At 43.2% G+C, this 15,838-nt stretch overlaps 1 protein-coding gene across 2 annotated transcripts in view; it reads left to right on the top strand.

Moving 5' to 3' along the window:
- Positions 1–15,838, top strand: part of WIPI2 (WD repeat domain, phosphoinositide interacting 2) — a 56,725-nt gene that overhangs the window by 36,405 nt on the left and 4,482 nt on the right. The window contains exons 6-11 of one of the 2 annotated variants that reach the window (XM_030211856.1): positions 1,427–1,519; positions 3,329–3,399; positions 6,092–6,199; positions 7,556–7,732; positions 9,239–9,346; positions 14,464–14,558. In XM_030211856.1, the coding sequence (XP_030067716.1) occupies positions 1,427–1,519; positions 3,329–3,399; positions 6,092–6,199; positions 7,556–7,732; positions 9,239–9,346; positions 14,464–14,558 (652 nt within the window). The remainder of the gene's footprint in view (positions 1–1,426; positions 1,520–3,328; positions 3,400–6,091; positions 6,200–7,555; positions 7,733–9,238; positions 9,347–14,463; positions 14,559–15,838) is intronic. The other variant, XM_030211857.1, reaches the window with a different exon arrangement.

The following is a 15,838-nucleotide window of genomic DNA, read 5'->3' as shown; positions in this document are numbered from 1 at the left end:
AGTGACAACTTAGCTGAAGCAGTACTGCAGCCACAGTCCAAATTTTCATACCAACAAACATGTCTGTCTTGCAGATCCTGATTACAGGGGTAACGATGGCGACTGCTGAATAAAGGTGTTTTTGCAGTGTCCCACCTGCCTGTGGGGTAATTTGCTCGTCTCAGAAGTTGTCAGAGCAAATACTTGTATTGTAGGCACGTAATGTGTCACTTTTTAGGAATTTGAGAACTTCTGAGAGGAGTAAATTACTCTGGATGCCGGTGGGAAACCGTCAGAACACCTTTATTTTGGAGAAATGCAGTCACCGTTATCAATAGTGGCATTTTTAACCCTGTAATCAGGATCTGCAAGACAGGGGCGTAGCCACACTTCGGCAGGAGGGGGGGTCCAGAGCCCGAGGTGAGGGGGCACATTTTAGCCCCCCGCCGACAACCCTCTCTACCCCCCCTCTCCCGCTGCCAACCTGCCGTTGCCGTCGCCTACCTTTGCTGGCGGGGGACCCCAACCCCCGCCAGCCGAGGTCCTCTTCTTCCCAATCCCGCGCAAGGCTTTGTTCTAGTCTGACGTCCTGCATGTACAACGTGCAGAACGTCAGACTAGAACGAAGCCTTGCGCGGGATTGGGAAGAAGAGGACCTCGGCTGGCGGGGGTTGGGGTCCCCCGCCAGCAAAGGCAGGTGATGGCGGGTTAGCAGCGGGGGGGGGGGGGGGGGGGTCGAGAGGGTCGTCAGCAGGGGAGGTCCAGGGGCAAATCTACAGGGGCCCAGACCCCCATGGCCCCACATAGCTACGCCCCTGCTGCAAGATAGACATTTTCTGGACTGTGGCTGCAGTACTGCTTCAGTTAAGTTGTCACTGGACTACTTTTATTATTTATGTGTCCACTTTGGGATGCAAAAACAAATGTTATATTAAACGAGGGAGGGGGGAGGATGGCATATGATGGAGATAATGTGAAAAAATGATTTTGGTCTGGACACAGTATGACGGGCTTGCAGAACCCCTATACAAATTCCTGTGACCTTTTTTAACCACAAGCTTATTTCTGATGCTATCACTCTACATTAAAAATATATATATATATGTTCTTGTTATAAAGAAAAGTTTGGGACCATACCATGGCTTTTCCACTCTTTTTATTTTATTTGATAGTTTTAGTGGAAATTATATTCCTTTTTGAGGTCAGCTAATAACATACTTAAACGAAGATGGGTGAAGGAGATTAAAAACAAAAATAAAGTTTGTGACTAAATAGTCTCATTCAACAAGTAAATACCATTTGTAAGCAGTAATTCTGATTTTGAAATCTCTTTTGCATTAGTAGTCAGTATTGCAGCAATTGATTGGATGTTTCTGCAGATTGCTAAGCACTGATAAGGCATTTGTTCTGTTGCTCAGCTTTCCATATTGGTGGTTGCTTTTTGCAGAGAGCTGCTAATATGATTCCAGCTCATGACAGTCCCCTAGCTGCACTGGCGTTTGACGCAAGTGGCATGAAACTTGCAACAGCATCAGAGAAGGTAGGATATATATATACATTTTTTTTTGGTCAAACACAATTTTTCCAGCATGAATAGCTAATGCAGTTTCTTCCTTACCTACGTTACTTAGAACTTCAGCAAGAGTGGTAAGTCTCCTGTATTTTGAGCTATCAGTTATACAGACTGGCTCAGACATCTTCAAGCATCAATGAAAAATCACAAGAAGCAGCTGAAATCCAATAGTGGCTGGATTACCTTTCCACTCTCATCTCTCCCTATATCCCTCCCCGTGAACTCCGCTCACGGAACAAATCTCTCTTGTCATCATCCCCCTTCTCCTCCACCGCTAACTCCAGGCTTCGTCCCTTTTCCCTCGCGGCACCTTATGCCTGGAATAGACTTCCTGAGCCTGTACGTCTAGCTCCATCTCTACCTGTTTTCAAATCTGTGCTGAAAACCCACCTTTTCACCACTGCTTTTGGCTCCTAGCCACTACTCAATTGATCTCCCCTTGTTCCTTCTCACCCAGTACTCCCTCGCACTTAATTGTCTTGTCTGTATTATTTTTAGATTGTAAGCTCTATTGAGCAGGGACTGTCTCTCTATGTCAGGTGTTCAGCGCTGCGTGCGTCTGGTAGCGCTATACAAATGTTAAAAATAATAATGTTGTCATTGTATTGAATTGTGTTTTATTTTGTCTGAGGAGAGGTCCTTGTTTTCCTTGCAAGTTAGGCTTTGCATTGAGTTAAAATGGCAAGCATTTTAAAGTCTACTAAAATGTATACTTGAGTGGTCAGTGGGCCTTGACTACATTTTGTATGTGTACTAGTGTGAGTCAAATCTCTTAAGATGCACCCTTGTTATCAAATGACTTAATTTACACACGCTCACCAATGCTAATATCACTGCTTGAAAAGAATGTATGTTGTCAGCAGCAGTGCTGATCATGTTGGTGTTTTTTAAAAATATCTCGGGCACTTTAACTTTGGCCAGTTTGGTCCTAAATGGTCAGTTTTTTATATTAAAATGAGCCTAGTTTAGGGAGCTCTGGGGACAAGGTGAGTGGAAGAGGGGGAAAGGGTAAATTATCTGGAAACTGTTCAAATATCAGTGGCGTAGCAAGAGCGGGGCGGTGGGGCGGTCCGCCCCGGGTGTCAACGGGTGGGGGGGTGCTCCGTCCACCCCCCCACCCCCCCGGCGCAGCGCCTCTCACTCACCACGACAGTCCCCACCTGCCTACCAGCTGAGCTCCATGCACCAGCCGGCACCTCCAATCTGCAGCGCTGCTGACTTTAAATGAAGAAAACTGTCTCGTCGTTGGTCCTTCACTCACTGAGTCCCGCCCTCGAGGAAATAGGAAGTTATATCAGAGGGCGGGACTCAGTGAGTGAAGGGCCAACGACGAGACAGTTTTCTTCATTTAAAGTCAGCAGCGCTGCAGATTGGAGGTGCCGGCCGGAGCTCAGCTGGTAGGCAGGTGGGGACTGTCGGGGGGAGTGAGAGGCGCTGCGCCGGGGGGGGGGGGGGGGGGGGTTAGGGTCCACGCCAGGGGGGGGTGCCGTGTTGCACTGCACCCGGGAGGGGGGGGGGGGGTGCGCGCAGCGTCGATCCACCCCGGGTGTCAGCCAAGCACGGAACGCCACTGTCAAATATCAAAAAAAAAATTTTTTATACCTGCTTAACTATATGTGCAGTCAGCAATCTTACTTGGCTAGATATGATTGCTGAAAATCATATAAAATGAAATGGGTGGGTTTATTTTTTATGCAGTTGCCGTGCTGCTGAAATTTAACCTCTGGGTTTCTAGTCCTTTGGAGTCTACAGTTCTCGGTTTCTCTACTTTTCTAGGGGACAGTGATTCGAGTGTTTTCCATTCCAGAGGGACAGAAGCTGTTTGAGTTCCGAAGAGGAGTAAAGAGGTGCAGTAGACAGAAGTTCATTCTCTGCAAGTGATTCATTTAGGTTAATTATCATTTTAACCTGAAGTCATCTTACTTGGACAGGAACTGTCCTTGAGGAATGGTTTGTGGAGTCTACTGAAAAGTGTTATGGCATGAAAATATTTTTGTACCCTGTTACCATGATTTTTTTTGTTACCTCTCAAACTAAGGTCTACAGCTGTCTTTCAGAGTGAAATCTAGTGGCCATACTACTTAATTTGCGTTTAAAAATCAGTTTAGCTGTGATTGCCATGTAATGGCTCTTAAGAGCAGAGAGTTAAGCTTTTGTTTCCCAACTTTGTCCTGGAGACACAGCTACCTGGTTGGATTTTCAGGAATGCCATGATGAACAGGCATGATAGTAACATACATAGTAGATGACGGCAGAAAAAGACCTGCACGGTCCACCCAGTCTGCCCAACAAGATAAACTCGTATGTGTTATTTTTTGTGTATACCCTACCTTGATTTGTACCTGTCCTCTTCAGGGCACAGACCGTGTAAGTCTGCCCAGCACTGTCCCCGCCTCCCAACCACCAGCCCCTCCTCCCACCACCGGCTCTGGCACAGACCGTATAAGTCTGCCCAGCACTATCCCCGCCTCCCAACCACCGGCTCTGGCACAGACCTACACTGGGTCTCCAATGTATGCTAATCTGTTCAAATCTAGGCTAAAAGTCCACCTTTATGAGGCTGCTGTTAACTCTTATCCCCTTATGCTCCTGGTCAATTAATCATTTCCAAAAATAAATAACTCCCTAATTCCTTATTTGTCCTGTTTATCTTGAATAGACAAATATTGTGTTATGTGTACAGTACTATAGAAAGTAGTAGAAGTAGAGCAATCCTGAAAACCTGACTGATTAGCTGTGCTTCTAGGACAGAGTTTGGAGACACTGGGTGTAATTGTTTTCTTTCACCTTTTTGGAATACCTTCATACAGCTATTTCCAGAATGGCTGTACGTTAAATCTTCTCTTAAGACATCATTTTATGTTGTGTATTTTCATCTAATGTCCATCCTCTCTGTATCTTAGGCCCTGTGTAATTCATCTTGACTGCTTTATTAATATTGGGGGATAAAGTGAGCCTGCCAGAGAATATGTGCATATTAATGGACACACGATGCAAAAACAAGCATTTTTTTCTTCCCTCCTTTACCTACACCCCACCCCTGATCTTGTGCATGATGGAATGACCCGAGATGAGTTCTTCAAATGAGCTAAGGCCAAAAACACTGCTTCCCAGCTCTTGTCTAAAAATACAGAAAGTTGTGGTTTAACAACTCCTCCCCAGAAATGTAGACACATTTAGGCCCTTATTTTGAAGTTATGCACAGGTGTAAATAACAGCTTTTATATTTGTAGATTGGCATATAAAAAATACATGGTGTGTAAAAAAAAAATTATTATAGAAAGGGGGCTATTTACACCTTGTAATGCTTCCTACATTTATCCTGGTTTGGGGTGGGGGGTGTTAGGGTAGAGACATTTACCCTGGTTGGGGTGGGGGGGCTATGGGTAGAGAAAGGGAGAGGAAATAGTTTGTTTGGACCTAACACATTGACATGGATTCCCCATGTTATTGATTACAATATCTAAACATTGGCATTTACTCCTGTCCTGAGGCACATATAAGTGCTTGCCTGAAAGGGCAGGTTCTAACGTGGAGGTCCAGTCCGGCCAATCACCCCCCTTCCTGAACACATCTGATTTCAATCCGTGGACTCCCACCACTGGAAATAAGACCCCTTCCCTGGCCACCAACTTTATCCTGGCCTTACTGGGTTTCCTGGCATCTGGTGGGAATAGGAACTATCCCCAATTGCTCCAGCTCTTACAGCCTGGGATTCAGCCATGGGGTTCAGATCTTGATGTATTACTGCGGGAGGTCAAGCCTCTGAGCAAAAATGCCCTTATTTAGAAGTCTGACCCCTAGCAGTAATACAGCAAGATTGCCGATGGGGGTCATGGCAGCCATATTTGAACTCCAGGCTGTAAGAGCAGGAGTGACTGGGGTTCACTCGTTCTAGATACATAAGTGCATAAGTAATGCCACACTGGGAAAAGACCAAGGGTCCATCGAGCCCAGCATCTTGTCCACAACAGTGGCCAATCCAGGCCAAGGGCACCTGGCAAGCTTCCTGGGGCACCTAGGAAGACTTGGGATCAGATTTGGGGTGGGGGGGAGAGAGATGTCTTGATGGGATCAGCTGTGTATGGGGGATGATCGGAGAGCGATCACTATCGGGGGAAGGACAGTAGAGATGCTGACTCAGGCTATGTGGGAGCAGCGATTTTAACAAGCTGCTCCCTTGCATGTGTGTGTTTAAAGTGGGAGCGGGGTACTTGCAGGTTCTCTCTCCCCCGCCCCCCCCCCCCCCAAAATGCTGTTACAGCTACATGTGGAGTCGTACTCGTGTAGGTTTGCACGAGGCTGTCTGTTTGGCAGAGCCTCTTGTAAAATACTGTGGGGGATTTTCCACATCCTGACTTGGATGTAAGTATTCTTCTCTCCACATAGTATCTAAAATCTGCTTCTTAATGTCTCTGAGACTCTCCATCTGCACAGCGGGTTGAAAGAATTAAGGTGGTGCTTCTGAAAGTGCTCTTTTCCAGTATCTTTGGTCTGCAGAAGTCATGTGTGTAGTGACACGGTTTCTGTCCTCTTTAGGTGTGTGAGCATTTGCTCTTTGGCATTTAGCATGGATGGTATGTTCTTGTCTGCTTCCAGTAATACTGAGACAGTACATATCTTCAAGCTGGAGACTGTGAAAGAGAAGTAAGTTTCATAGCTGCAAAATGTGTGTAGGTGTATATGAATTGCATATTTTCCTTGTATTATAATTGTTCTACTTGAGTTGAAAAAGGCTTTTATGAAATTGCACAGCTGTATACATGCAAAGGTGTTCGGGCAACATAAGTTTGGGGGATGGGGTAGAGTTACAACGTAGACACATACCCAGTTATGCTGAAACACAGCTGTGTCGGGTCGTTTTTCAAATGTAATTGATGCTGGCAGTAATATAAGTACATAAGTAATGCCATACTGGGAAAAGACCAAGGGTCCATCGAGCCCAGCATCTTGTCCACGACAGCGGCCAATCCAGGCCAAGGGCACCTGGCAAGCTTCCCAAACGTACAAACATTCTATACATGTTATTCCTGGGATTTTGGATTTTTCTAAGTCTGTTTAGTAGCGGTTTATGGACTTGTCCTTTAGGAAACCGTCCAACCCCTTTTTAAACTCTGCTAAGCTAACCACCTTCACCACATTTTCTGGCAATGAATTCCAGAGTTTAATTACACGTTGGGTGAAGAAACATTTTCTCCAATTTGTTTTAAATTTACTACACTGTAGTTTAATCGCATGCCCCCTAGTCCTAGTATTTTTGGAAAGCGTGAACAGACGCTTCACATCCACCTGTTCCACTCCACTCATTATTTTATATACCTCTATCATGTCTCCCCTCAGCCGTCTCTTCTCCAAGCTGAATAGCCCTAGCCTCCTTAGTCTTTCTTCATAGGGAAGTCGTCCCATCCCCGCTATCATTTTAGTCGCCCTTCGCTGCACCTTTTCCGATTCTACTATATCTTTCTTGAGTTGCAGCGACCAGAATTGAACACAATACTCAAGGTGCGGTCGCACCGTGGAGCGATACAACGGCATTATAACATCCTCACACCTGTTTTCCATACCTTTCCTAATAATACCCAACATTCTATTCGCTTTCCTAGCCGCAGCAGCACACTGAGCTGGTTCCTATATGTGACTGTGTACTCCACATCTTGTTTCATCTGTACCTTTTAAGGTACCATCATGTAAAACCAGCCCTCTGGATGGTGTTAATGCTCATGCCTAGATGTTAGAATGTGTGTAAAGTACAGAATACCATATGCAAACTCTGTGATTTGTTCATAATGCTATAATTGTGATGTGCTGAGAGTTTTTTGCAGATACTTATGACCCGGACTGATCAGACACAGGATACTCAGTTTGTTGGCTGATGATCCTTGGGCTGACAAAGCCTAACTACCTTATCTTATGTTTTTTTTTTGAGAATGGTGAGGGTTTTTTTTTTTTAGGTATAAAAACGTTGAATTTCCTGGTCCTGATCATATTTTTTTGTTGTTGTTGAATTACTTCCAGGCCTCCAGAGGAACCCACTACTTGGACAGGCTACTTTGGGAAAGTGCTGATGGCTTCCACCAACTATTTACCGTCTCAGGTTACGGAAATGTTTAACCAAGGCCGGGCCTTTGCTACAGTTCGCTTGCCCTTCTGGGGACACAAAAATATCTGTGCGCTTGCCACGTGCGTAAGCTCATTGCCTACATGCAGTGGCAGCATTGCTAAGACTGTTCTCTGCTATTTAGACCTTACATAGTCTCGTTAAGCTTTTTACCTGAATTTATCATTAATGACTGCTTTGTAAAACCTTACAAGGAGCTTAGTAAATCTGTAACAAACTGAAATGTTTTTGAGGGGGTTGCAGTATCCAGAACAGCTCAATTAATGAGTCTGAATAAAATTATGCGCCTGAAAAAAAATGCTTTCACTGAGCTCCTGAATTTTCCAGACGTAGACACCAGAAGTCTTAACATTTTTCTTATATTGAAAGATGGACACTGAGAAGCTTGGCTACATTATACTATTTAAGCCCGATTTTTAGCTTGTGTATGTTCTGTGCATTGAATTCTGAAAGATAAAAGCAGTCTCCTTGTTCCCTTTCTGCTGCTTATATAAAACTTAAGGAGCTTCTTAAGGGTCAGGAATGCTTGTGAAAACATTTAGCACTATGGTTCTTCCATTGGCACACAGATACAGAGCCTTTGTGTGGTGTTTCAAGGCTTGGCAAGGCCTTTTGTGATATATCAACTGGAAGAAATAAATAGATAATTTTATAGCTACACACAAGGGTGTATTTAATTCAGACTTTGGCAGTTGAGTAGATTAGATGACCTCTTTAAGCCCCTTCCATCTCTGTTTTTCTGATACTCTAACCCCAATTTATTAACCACTTTACCTAGTGTTCAAAGCAGGCTCAGTATCAAAGGGGTAATAGATTAAAACAAGTTTTATTATAAAATGTCCATGATCTTAAAAATCAGTTTTGAATCAACTCAAAAGTAATCAAACCAATACACTAACATTTAAAATTTTGACCACTTAATTGGCTTACATTAAGAAAGTAACCCCCCCCCCCCCCCCCCGTTTTACTAAACTGTGTGCTAATGCTGACACAGCCCATTCACTTTGAATGCGCTGTGTCATCATTGCCACACAGCAGCCGCTACTGTACTTAGTAAACGGGGGGGGGGGGGGGTAGATCTATAAATACAGCATTAAAATAACTTGTGGGTTTCAGAAAAAATGGGATAATAAAGGTGATTTGGCCATATGCTAAAAGATCAAATAACTGGAATGTAATAATAATAAAAAAATTTACAACTTTCCCGAAATTTGTAATAATCGGTATCCCCGCAGATGAATCATGTTCTACAAGGAAGACCTTCTTGTGTTTGCTGAGATTTTAGTTTATGCAGCTTTAAATGAAGGCTTAGATAATGCTTTTCACCTCCAGAAGCTGGCATACCATATGCTTGCATTAAAAGAAAAAAAAAATTAAAGATCGCATTTCTGAAGTAATACTGCTGCAAAGTACAAGTGGAGTCCTATTTAGACGAAAGTTAAGCACAGGTGTCTTATAATTTGACATTGTGAATGCTGAATTGCCTGGGGCATGCATTTGGGCAGGTGTTTCATAAATTGAAATAATGAAAATCAAGCTGCCTTTTTTTTTTTTTTCTTTTCTGCTAGAATTCAGAAGATTCCCAGGCTACTGGTTGGGGCATCTGATGGTTATCTTTACATGTACAACTTGGATCCTCAAGAAGGAGGCGAGTGCACGCTTATGAAACAGCACAAGTAAGTATTGGTATTGAAATGACTGCCTTCTGGCTTTGTACAAAATTTTAGTGAGTCCTGTTTTATTCTTGCTAAAAATATTAAACTACCAGGAGAAATGGGATTTGCTCTACTGCTAGAGGCTGAGTAGCAGTTACATGATGTCTCTTAAGCCATTGAAAATGTTCAACACAGAGAATAACTTGGTTTACCAGGAGGCTCTATTTTCTCATATCTCACGGTTTCGTGAGGGTTTTTACCTCCTTTTTGTTGTGGCTCTATTTTCCATCCAGGGTCTCAAATATTCAGCAGATTTTTACGAAGGTTTGTTTTTCTCAAGTTTTAAATTCATTGGTTCTCAATTACAGTGAGAAGTGGTAATGCTGGCAGGAAATAATTTATTTATTTATAATATTTTTTATATTTGTACCCCCGCGCTTTTCCACTCATGGCAGGCTCAATGCGGCTTACATGGGGCAATGGAGGGTTAAATGACTTGCCCAGAGTCACAAGGAGCTGCCTGTGCCTGAAGTGGGAATCGAACTCAGTTCCTCAGGACCAGAGTCCACCACCCTAACCACTAGGCCACTCCTCCACTGTTGCTACTATTTGAGATTCTACATGGAATGTTGCTATTCCACTAGCGAAGTCGGCCCTTGCAGATTACCAATGTGGCCACGCAGGCTTCTGCTTCTGTGAGTCTGACGGTCCTGCGCAGCCTTCTACATGGAATGTTGCTAGTGGAATAGCAACATTCCATGTAGAATCTCCAATAGTATCTATTTTATTTTTGTTACATTTGTACCTTGTGCTTTCCCACTCATGGCAGGCTCAATGCGGCTTACATGGGGCAATGGAGGGTTAAGTGACTTGCCCAGAGTCACAAGGAGCTGCCTGTGCCTGAAGTGGGAATCGAACTCAGTTCCTCAGTTCCCCAGGACCAAAGTCCACCACCCTAACCACTAGGCCACTCTTCCACTATACTTTATAAATGTATCTTCTGGAACTCGTTGCCGGAGAATGTAGTAACAGCAGCTGGCCTTATGGAATTTAAAGGGGGTTTGGACAGATTCCTGAGGGAAAAGTTCATTGAACATTATTAATTTTTTTTTTTTTTTTTTGGGGGGTGGGGGTTACCAGGTTCTTGAAGCCTGGATTAGCCGCTGTCGGAGACAGGATGCTGGGCTTGATGGACCCTTGGTCTTTTCCCAGTATGTCGGTGCTTATGTACTTATCCTGTCTTCCTGTTTGCTAGTGCTATCCTGACTTTAGCAAAGAGGTTGTTCCTTGCTAATAGATTAGAATTTTTTTGAAGGTGTGAATAAGCACGTGCATGAAGCTGAGCCCTTTAGAGCCAAAGCAGGCCGTGTCCACTGTTTACATTATTTCAGCTTTGCACTGATTCGTAACCTGTATGGCCTAAAGACTTAGCAGAAAAATTGGGTCATGTCCAAACCTACATATAAACAGATTAAATTGTTGCTTTTTTTTTTTTTTTACTGAAATGTATACCTCACAATTTAGATGGCTCCCATTGTAACAAAGTGGATGTCCTTGCTTTTGCTCTCAGGGGCTGAATTATATTTGGATTTTCAGGTCACGTTTGATAGTCCCTCATGAAAACATCTTCAAGAAATGTAAAAAATCAGATCAGAGACGCTGTCTTATTGTGGATTGGTTCTTGGTTTCAAGATAGTAAACAGTAGGACTAAATTGTTGATTTTTTTTTTTTTTCCCGAATGGAGAAAGCTGAATGGTGGGACCAGTGTTCGTTTGAGTTGGAAAAGAACGTTGAGTAAAGGGATCAGATTTGCTGATGGCAAAAAAAGAAAATTCAAGTTAGCTAAAACCCAAGCAGGATGTGAGGAAGTACAGAAGGACTTTGCCAAACTAAGAAACCAGGCATCGATAGGTGAAATTTAGTATGCATAAGTGTAAAGTGGTACACATAGGTAAATATTCTAACTATATGTACACTGCAGTGATGCCTGTTTTAGAAAAGGGTCTGCAGTCATTGTGGACATTACATTGAAATCCTCAGCTTGGTTTGTAGGAGTGGAGACTATCGTGCCTCTATATTAACTCCGTGGCACACTTGCACCTTGAGTGGTGGTTGCAATTCTAGTTGCTGCATTTTGAATCGGATGTAGCAGAACTAGGAAAGGTTCAGAGAGAGGCAACAAATGATAAAGGGGAAAGAGTGGCTTCCTTATGAAGAGAGACTAAACAACATAGGGCTTTCCTTACGAAAAAAAAGACTAAAAACTTAGAAAACAAATGACACAGAGAAGGATATCATTAGTGACTTATAAAATCATGGAGTGGAGGAGTGGCCTAGTGGTTAGGGTGGTGGACTTTGGTCCTGAGGAACTGAGTTCGATTCCCAGCACAGGCAGCTCCTTGTGACTCTGGGCAAGTCACTTAACCCTCCATTGCCTGCCGCATTGAGCCTGCCTTGAGTGGGAAAGCGAGGGGTACAAATGTAACAAAAATAAAATAGATACTATTGGAGATTCTACATGGAATGTTGCTACTATTGGACATTCTACATGGAATGTCCACTAGCAACATTCCATGTAGGCGGATGCGCAGGCTTCTGTTTCTGTGAGTCTGTACGTGCAGGACGTCAGACCCACAGAAGCAGAAGCCTGCGCGGCCACACTGGTGATCTGCAAGGGCCGACTTCTACATGGAATGTTGCTAGTGGAATAGCAACATTCCATGTAGAATCTCAAATAGTAGCAACAGTGGAGGAGTGGCCTAGTGGTTCGGGTGGTGGACTTTTGGTCCTGGGGAACTGAGTTCAATTCCCACTTCAGCCACAGGCAGCTCCTTGTGACTCTGGGCAAGTCACTTAACCCTCCATTGCCCCATGTAAGCCACATTGAGCCTGCCATGAGCGGGAAAGCGCGGGGTACAAATGTAACAAAAATTTTAAAAAAAAATGGTTGCGGTGGGGAACAGTTTAGTTAACCTTTCAGATACAACTAGGTCTAGGACTACTTCATGACATTTCATGGGTAGCAAATTGAACACAAATTGACTTTTTTTTCTACTCTATGCGCAGTTAGGCTGTGGAATTTGATGTTGGAGGATGTGGTCAAGGCATGTAGCGTAGCTGGCTTTAAAAGGGGTTAGGTAAGTTCCTTAAATAAAAGTCCATAAACTATTATTCCATTACTTAGCTTCCCACTATTCCAGAACCTGTGGGAAATTCTGTCCATCAACCAGCAGGGGGAGATAGAGAACTGAAAACTGAGTTGAAACATCTCTCTTGGCATCCAGTCCAGCTCCTCGGAATTTCTGTCTTCAGCAGGTGGATGGACACGCTTTTCACCCTCTGGTTCTGAGTGATTTGCTCCTGGTCCAGTAGACAATTGTGCTTCTGTTGGTTTATTTGGAAAGTAATATACCTGAGAAAAAGGAGGAATAGTGTCTTCTTTAAGTCCAAACATTTCCTTAAAATATCTATTCAACATTTCCCTAGGTGTTACTGATGGCACCTTAGGGAAATTCAAAAATCTTAAATTATTTGATCTCAGGGAGTTTTCCAAAGTCTCAATCTTCCTCCGCATGCTCATATTATCTTTTATCATAGTTGTTTGAATTATTTATAGATATAGGTAAAAAGTGGAATGTTTGACCACGGAAATACAAATCCTGTTTTTATAGACTCCTGATGCAGGCCTGTAGGCCGAAACACAACAGTTGTGTCGAGTCTTTTCTTCAATAAAGAAGTTTTTATGATATTGTCTCCAGGATTTGTATTTCCGTGGTCAAACATCCCACTTTTTACCTATATCTGTGTTTTCCCGTAGGGCGTTCAAGTTCTCCGCTTGATTGCGGATTTTTGTTTGAATTATTTGAAATTGAGCAACATTTTGTTTCCTGAGTTTCTACTTTTTCTGCAGTTTTCTTTATTTCATTATTTACTATTTCCATTTCCTCTAATAATTTTTTTGTCCTGGTCTCAAGAACCTGGGTTTGAGGACATAAAACCTTACCCAGGTTAACAATTAAGGCCCAAAGATTTTCCAGAGTTACTTCAGCCGGTTTCTCTTGTAAAAATTGTGGAAAGTTTAAAGTCTGTACCTTATCAGTTGAACTATTGTCTTCAGCTTTTTTTTCACTTGCCAAACGATCTCCCACAGTTTCCCTCGGGGCAGAGTCAAAATTAAGGGAGTGTAACACTCCTTTGTTCTCCAGTTCCTCTCCCCAGGATCCCAATCTCTCGCCCTCAGTTTCGCCTTCTGGCAGTCGAAGAAGAGATTGCTCTGGAGAGCTCGCACACCGGAGCCAGGGGGGGGAGCTCCTTGAATGGGGCTTAATGTGACATCAAGCAGGGGCGTCGTCGGATCTCCACTCTGCCTGAACGCCGTCAACATGCTGCCTCCCGTTCCCTCAATCACCTCCGGTCTCCACAAATAAGATTCAATGGGACCCGGCACTGAAGCTGAGGGCCGGCTTGGGGCCCCTGCAGCAGCCAACCTTCCTCTTCGCTTCGGCATTTCGAAGAATTAGGACTGCGTGGAGCACCGTGACAGGATCAAACTGCCATCTTGGATCTCTTGTGTTCTCTACAAGTTGTCTAGAAATGTTTGCTTGTCTGGATGGGGTTAGGTTAGCGAGTAAGGTTGTTGTGTTTATTCTTTCTTCTTACCGTTTGCGTAATGTCTTAGTTCAGTTTTCAGTTCTCTATCTCTACCTTCTGGTTGAAGGACACAACTCTTCCCACAGGTCCTGGAATAGTGGGAAGGACTAATGGAAAGAAAATTATCAGGTAAGACCTAATTTCTCCTTAGATTGTCTTGGGGAAAACCATTGTGTTTCTGGGAATGAGTAACAAGGAATGAATTCCTTGGGTACTTGTACTATCCCAGATTGGGCTTGATGGACCTTTTGCTGTGATCCCATGTGGGACCAGAGCAAGTCTTACTTTCAGTTGTGAAATTATAGAAAAGTGGATTTTTATGAAAGAACTTCCTGGCTTGATCATAGTAAAATGGAGAACTTCAAGATTGTTCCTTTCCCGTTCAAATAGTGTATTGTGCTTATAAAACTCTGAGTGATAATACCATTAACAATAAGGCAAACTTATCAACCTTTTTTTTTTTTTTTTTTTTTTAAATCTGATCCAGGTTAGATGGCAGCATGGAGCCTGCCAATGAAATTTTGGAGTCTGCATCACACGACCGGCCGTTAGTGGCACAGACCTATGCAGCCGTGACTAAAGGTACCTCCTATGCTTTCATCACCTACAACTTCAAAAGACACAAAATTTTCTGAGCAGGAAAAATAAATCCAATCTGATCCTACAAAACTCCCACTAAAATGTGAATAAAGGACCTTTGGAGCAGGAGCTATTGCTTCAAACTGTCAATCATCAGTTCCCTTCAATGTGCAAATAATATAACCAAATGTAATTGAACTTCATGTTTGCGCTTTAAAAAATACATTTTTCATTGAGTGAACTTATAAGTAAATGAATAAAATTAAAAGTGAGTCCCTGTCTTATCAGTATGCCGAAATGCTTAAACAATGGAGTCACTTCTGCTATGAGAGGAAATCCGCTGGCAAGCGGAGAACTCAAACGCCCCACAGTAAAGACAACAAAACACGAAAAGTGGGCGAACGATCAAGGCTACCAGAAACTGGAAGATGTTCTTTGATTAAAAGTTTATTGAAAATTAGAAGACTCGACACAATGTCGTGTTTCGGCCGTCAAGCCTGCATCAGGAGTCTGCTGCGCAGGGTGTTGCAGAAGGAGATTTTGAAGATGTCACAACAGTCTCTTGCACAAAATATAACTGGATAATGATGAGGATGGTTCTTCAATAATGGCGTGATAGTCTTAAAAAAGACTGTTCTAAAGATGATTGCGTGGTTTCGTCAAACCGCTGCACGCGCTGCACAGCAGACTCCTGATGCAGGCCTGACGGCCGAAACATCTTCCAGTTTCCGGTAGCCTTGGTCGCTCTCCCACTTTTCGTATCACTTCTGCCATGACATTTAAAAAAAAAAACTGCTAAAAGCAAACATGATCACTTATCTGTTGAAAAGACTTCTTGTAGTCCAGAACACCTTTATAGTCCATGACATCAGATTTCAGTGAAACTACCTCAGAGACCAGCGTTCAGATTTTGGCTCCCTTGTTTGCGCATTTCAGCACACTAATGAGGAATGCCTCGCGAAAGAATAAAGTGCCCTGGAGTCACTGGTGGTCGATTGGCTCCAGGAATGAGCTTGTACAACATAGACTCTGATGGAGCAATTTTATAGATATTTTCTGTGGCTATTTATGGCATTTATACCCCACATTTTCCCGTACAATTTCGAGTTCAGTTTGGCTGACAAGCTGAAAGAAGTCATTACAAAATACGAAACAAAATACATAAACCTACACATCAATAAGGAAAGAATTGTAAATATATAAAGCATTCAATAATAAAGCATAATGGGGAGAATGGAAGGGGGGGGGGGGGGGGGGGGAGATTAGGCACCAGGATCAACTGA

The sequence above is a fragment of the Microcaecilia unicolor genome, chromosome 8, assembly GCF_901765095.1.
Source record: "Microcaecilia unicolor chromosome 8, aMicUni1.1, whole genome shotgun sequence".
Taxonomy (NCBI): Eukaryota; Metazoa; Chordata; class Amphibia; order Gymnophiona; family Siphonopidae; genus Microcaecilia; species Microcaecilia unicolor.
The sequence above is the reverse complement of the archived record's forward strand: the minus strand, read 5'-3'. Positions and strand labels throughout refer to the sequence as shown.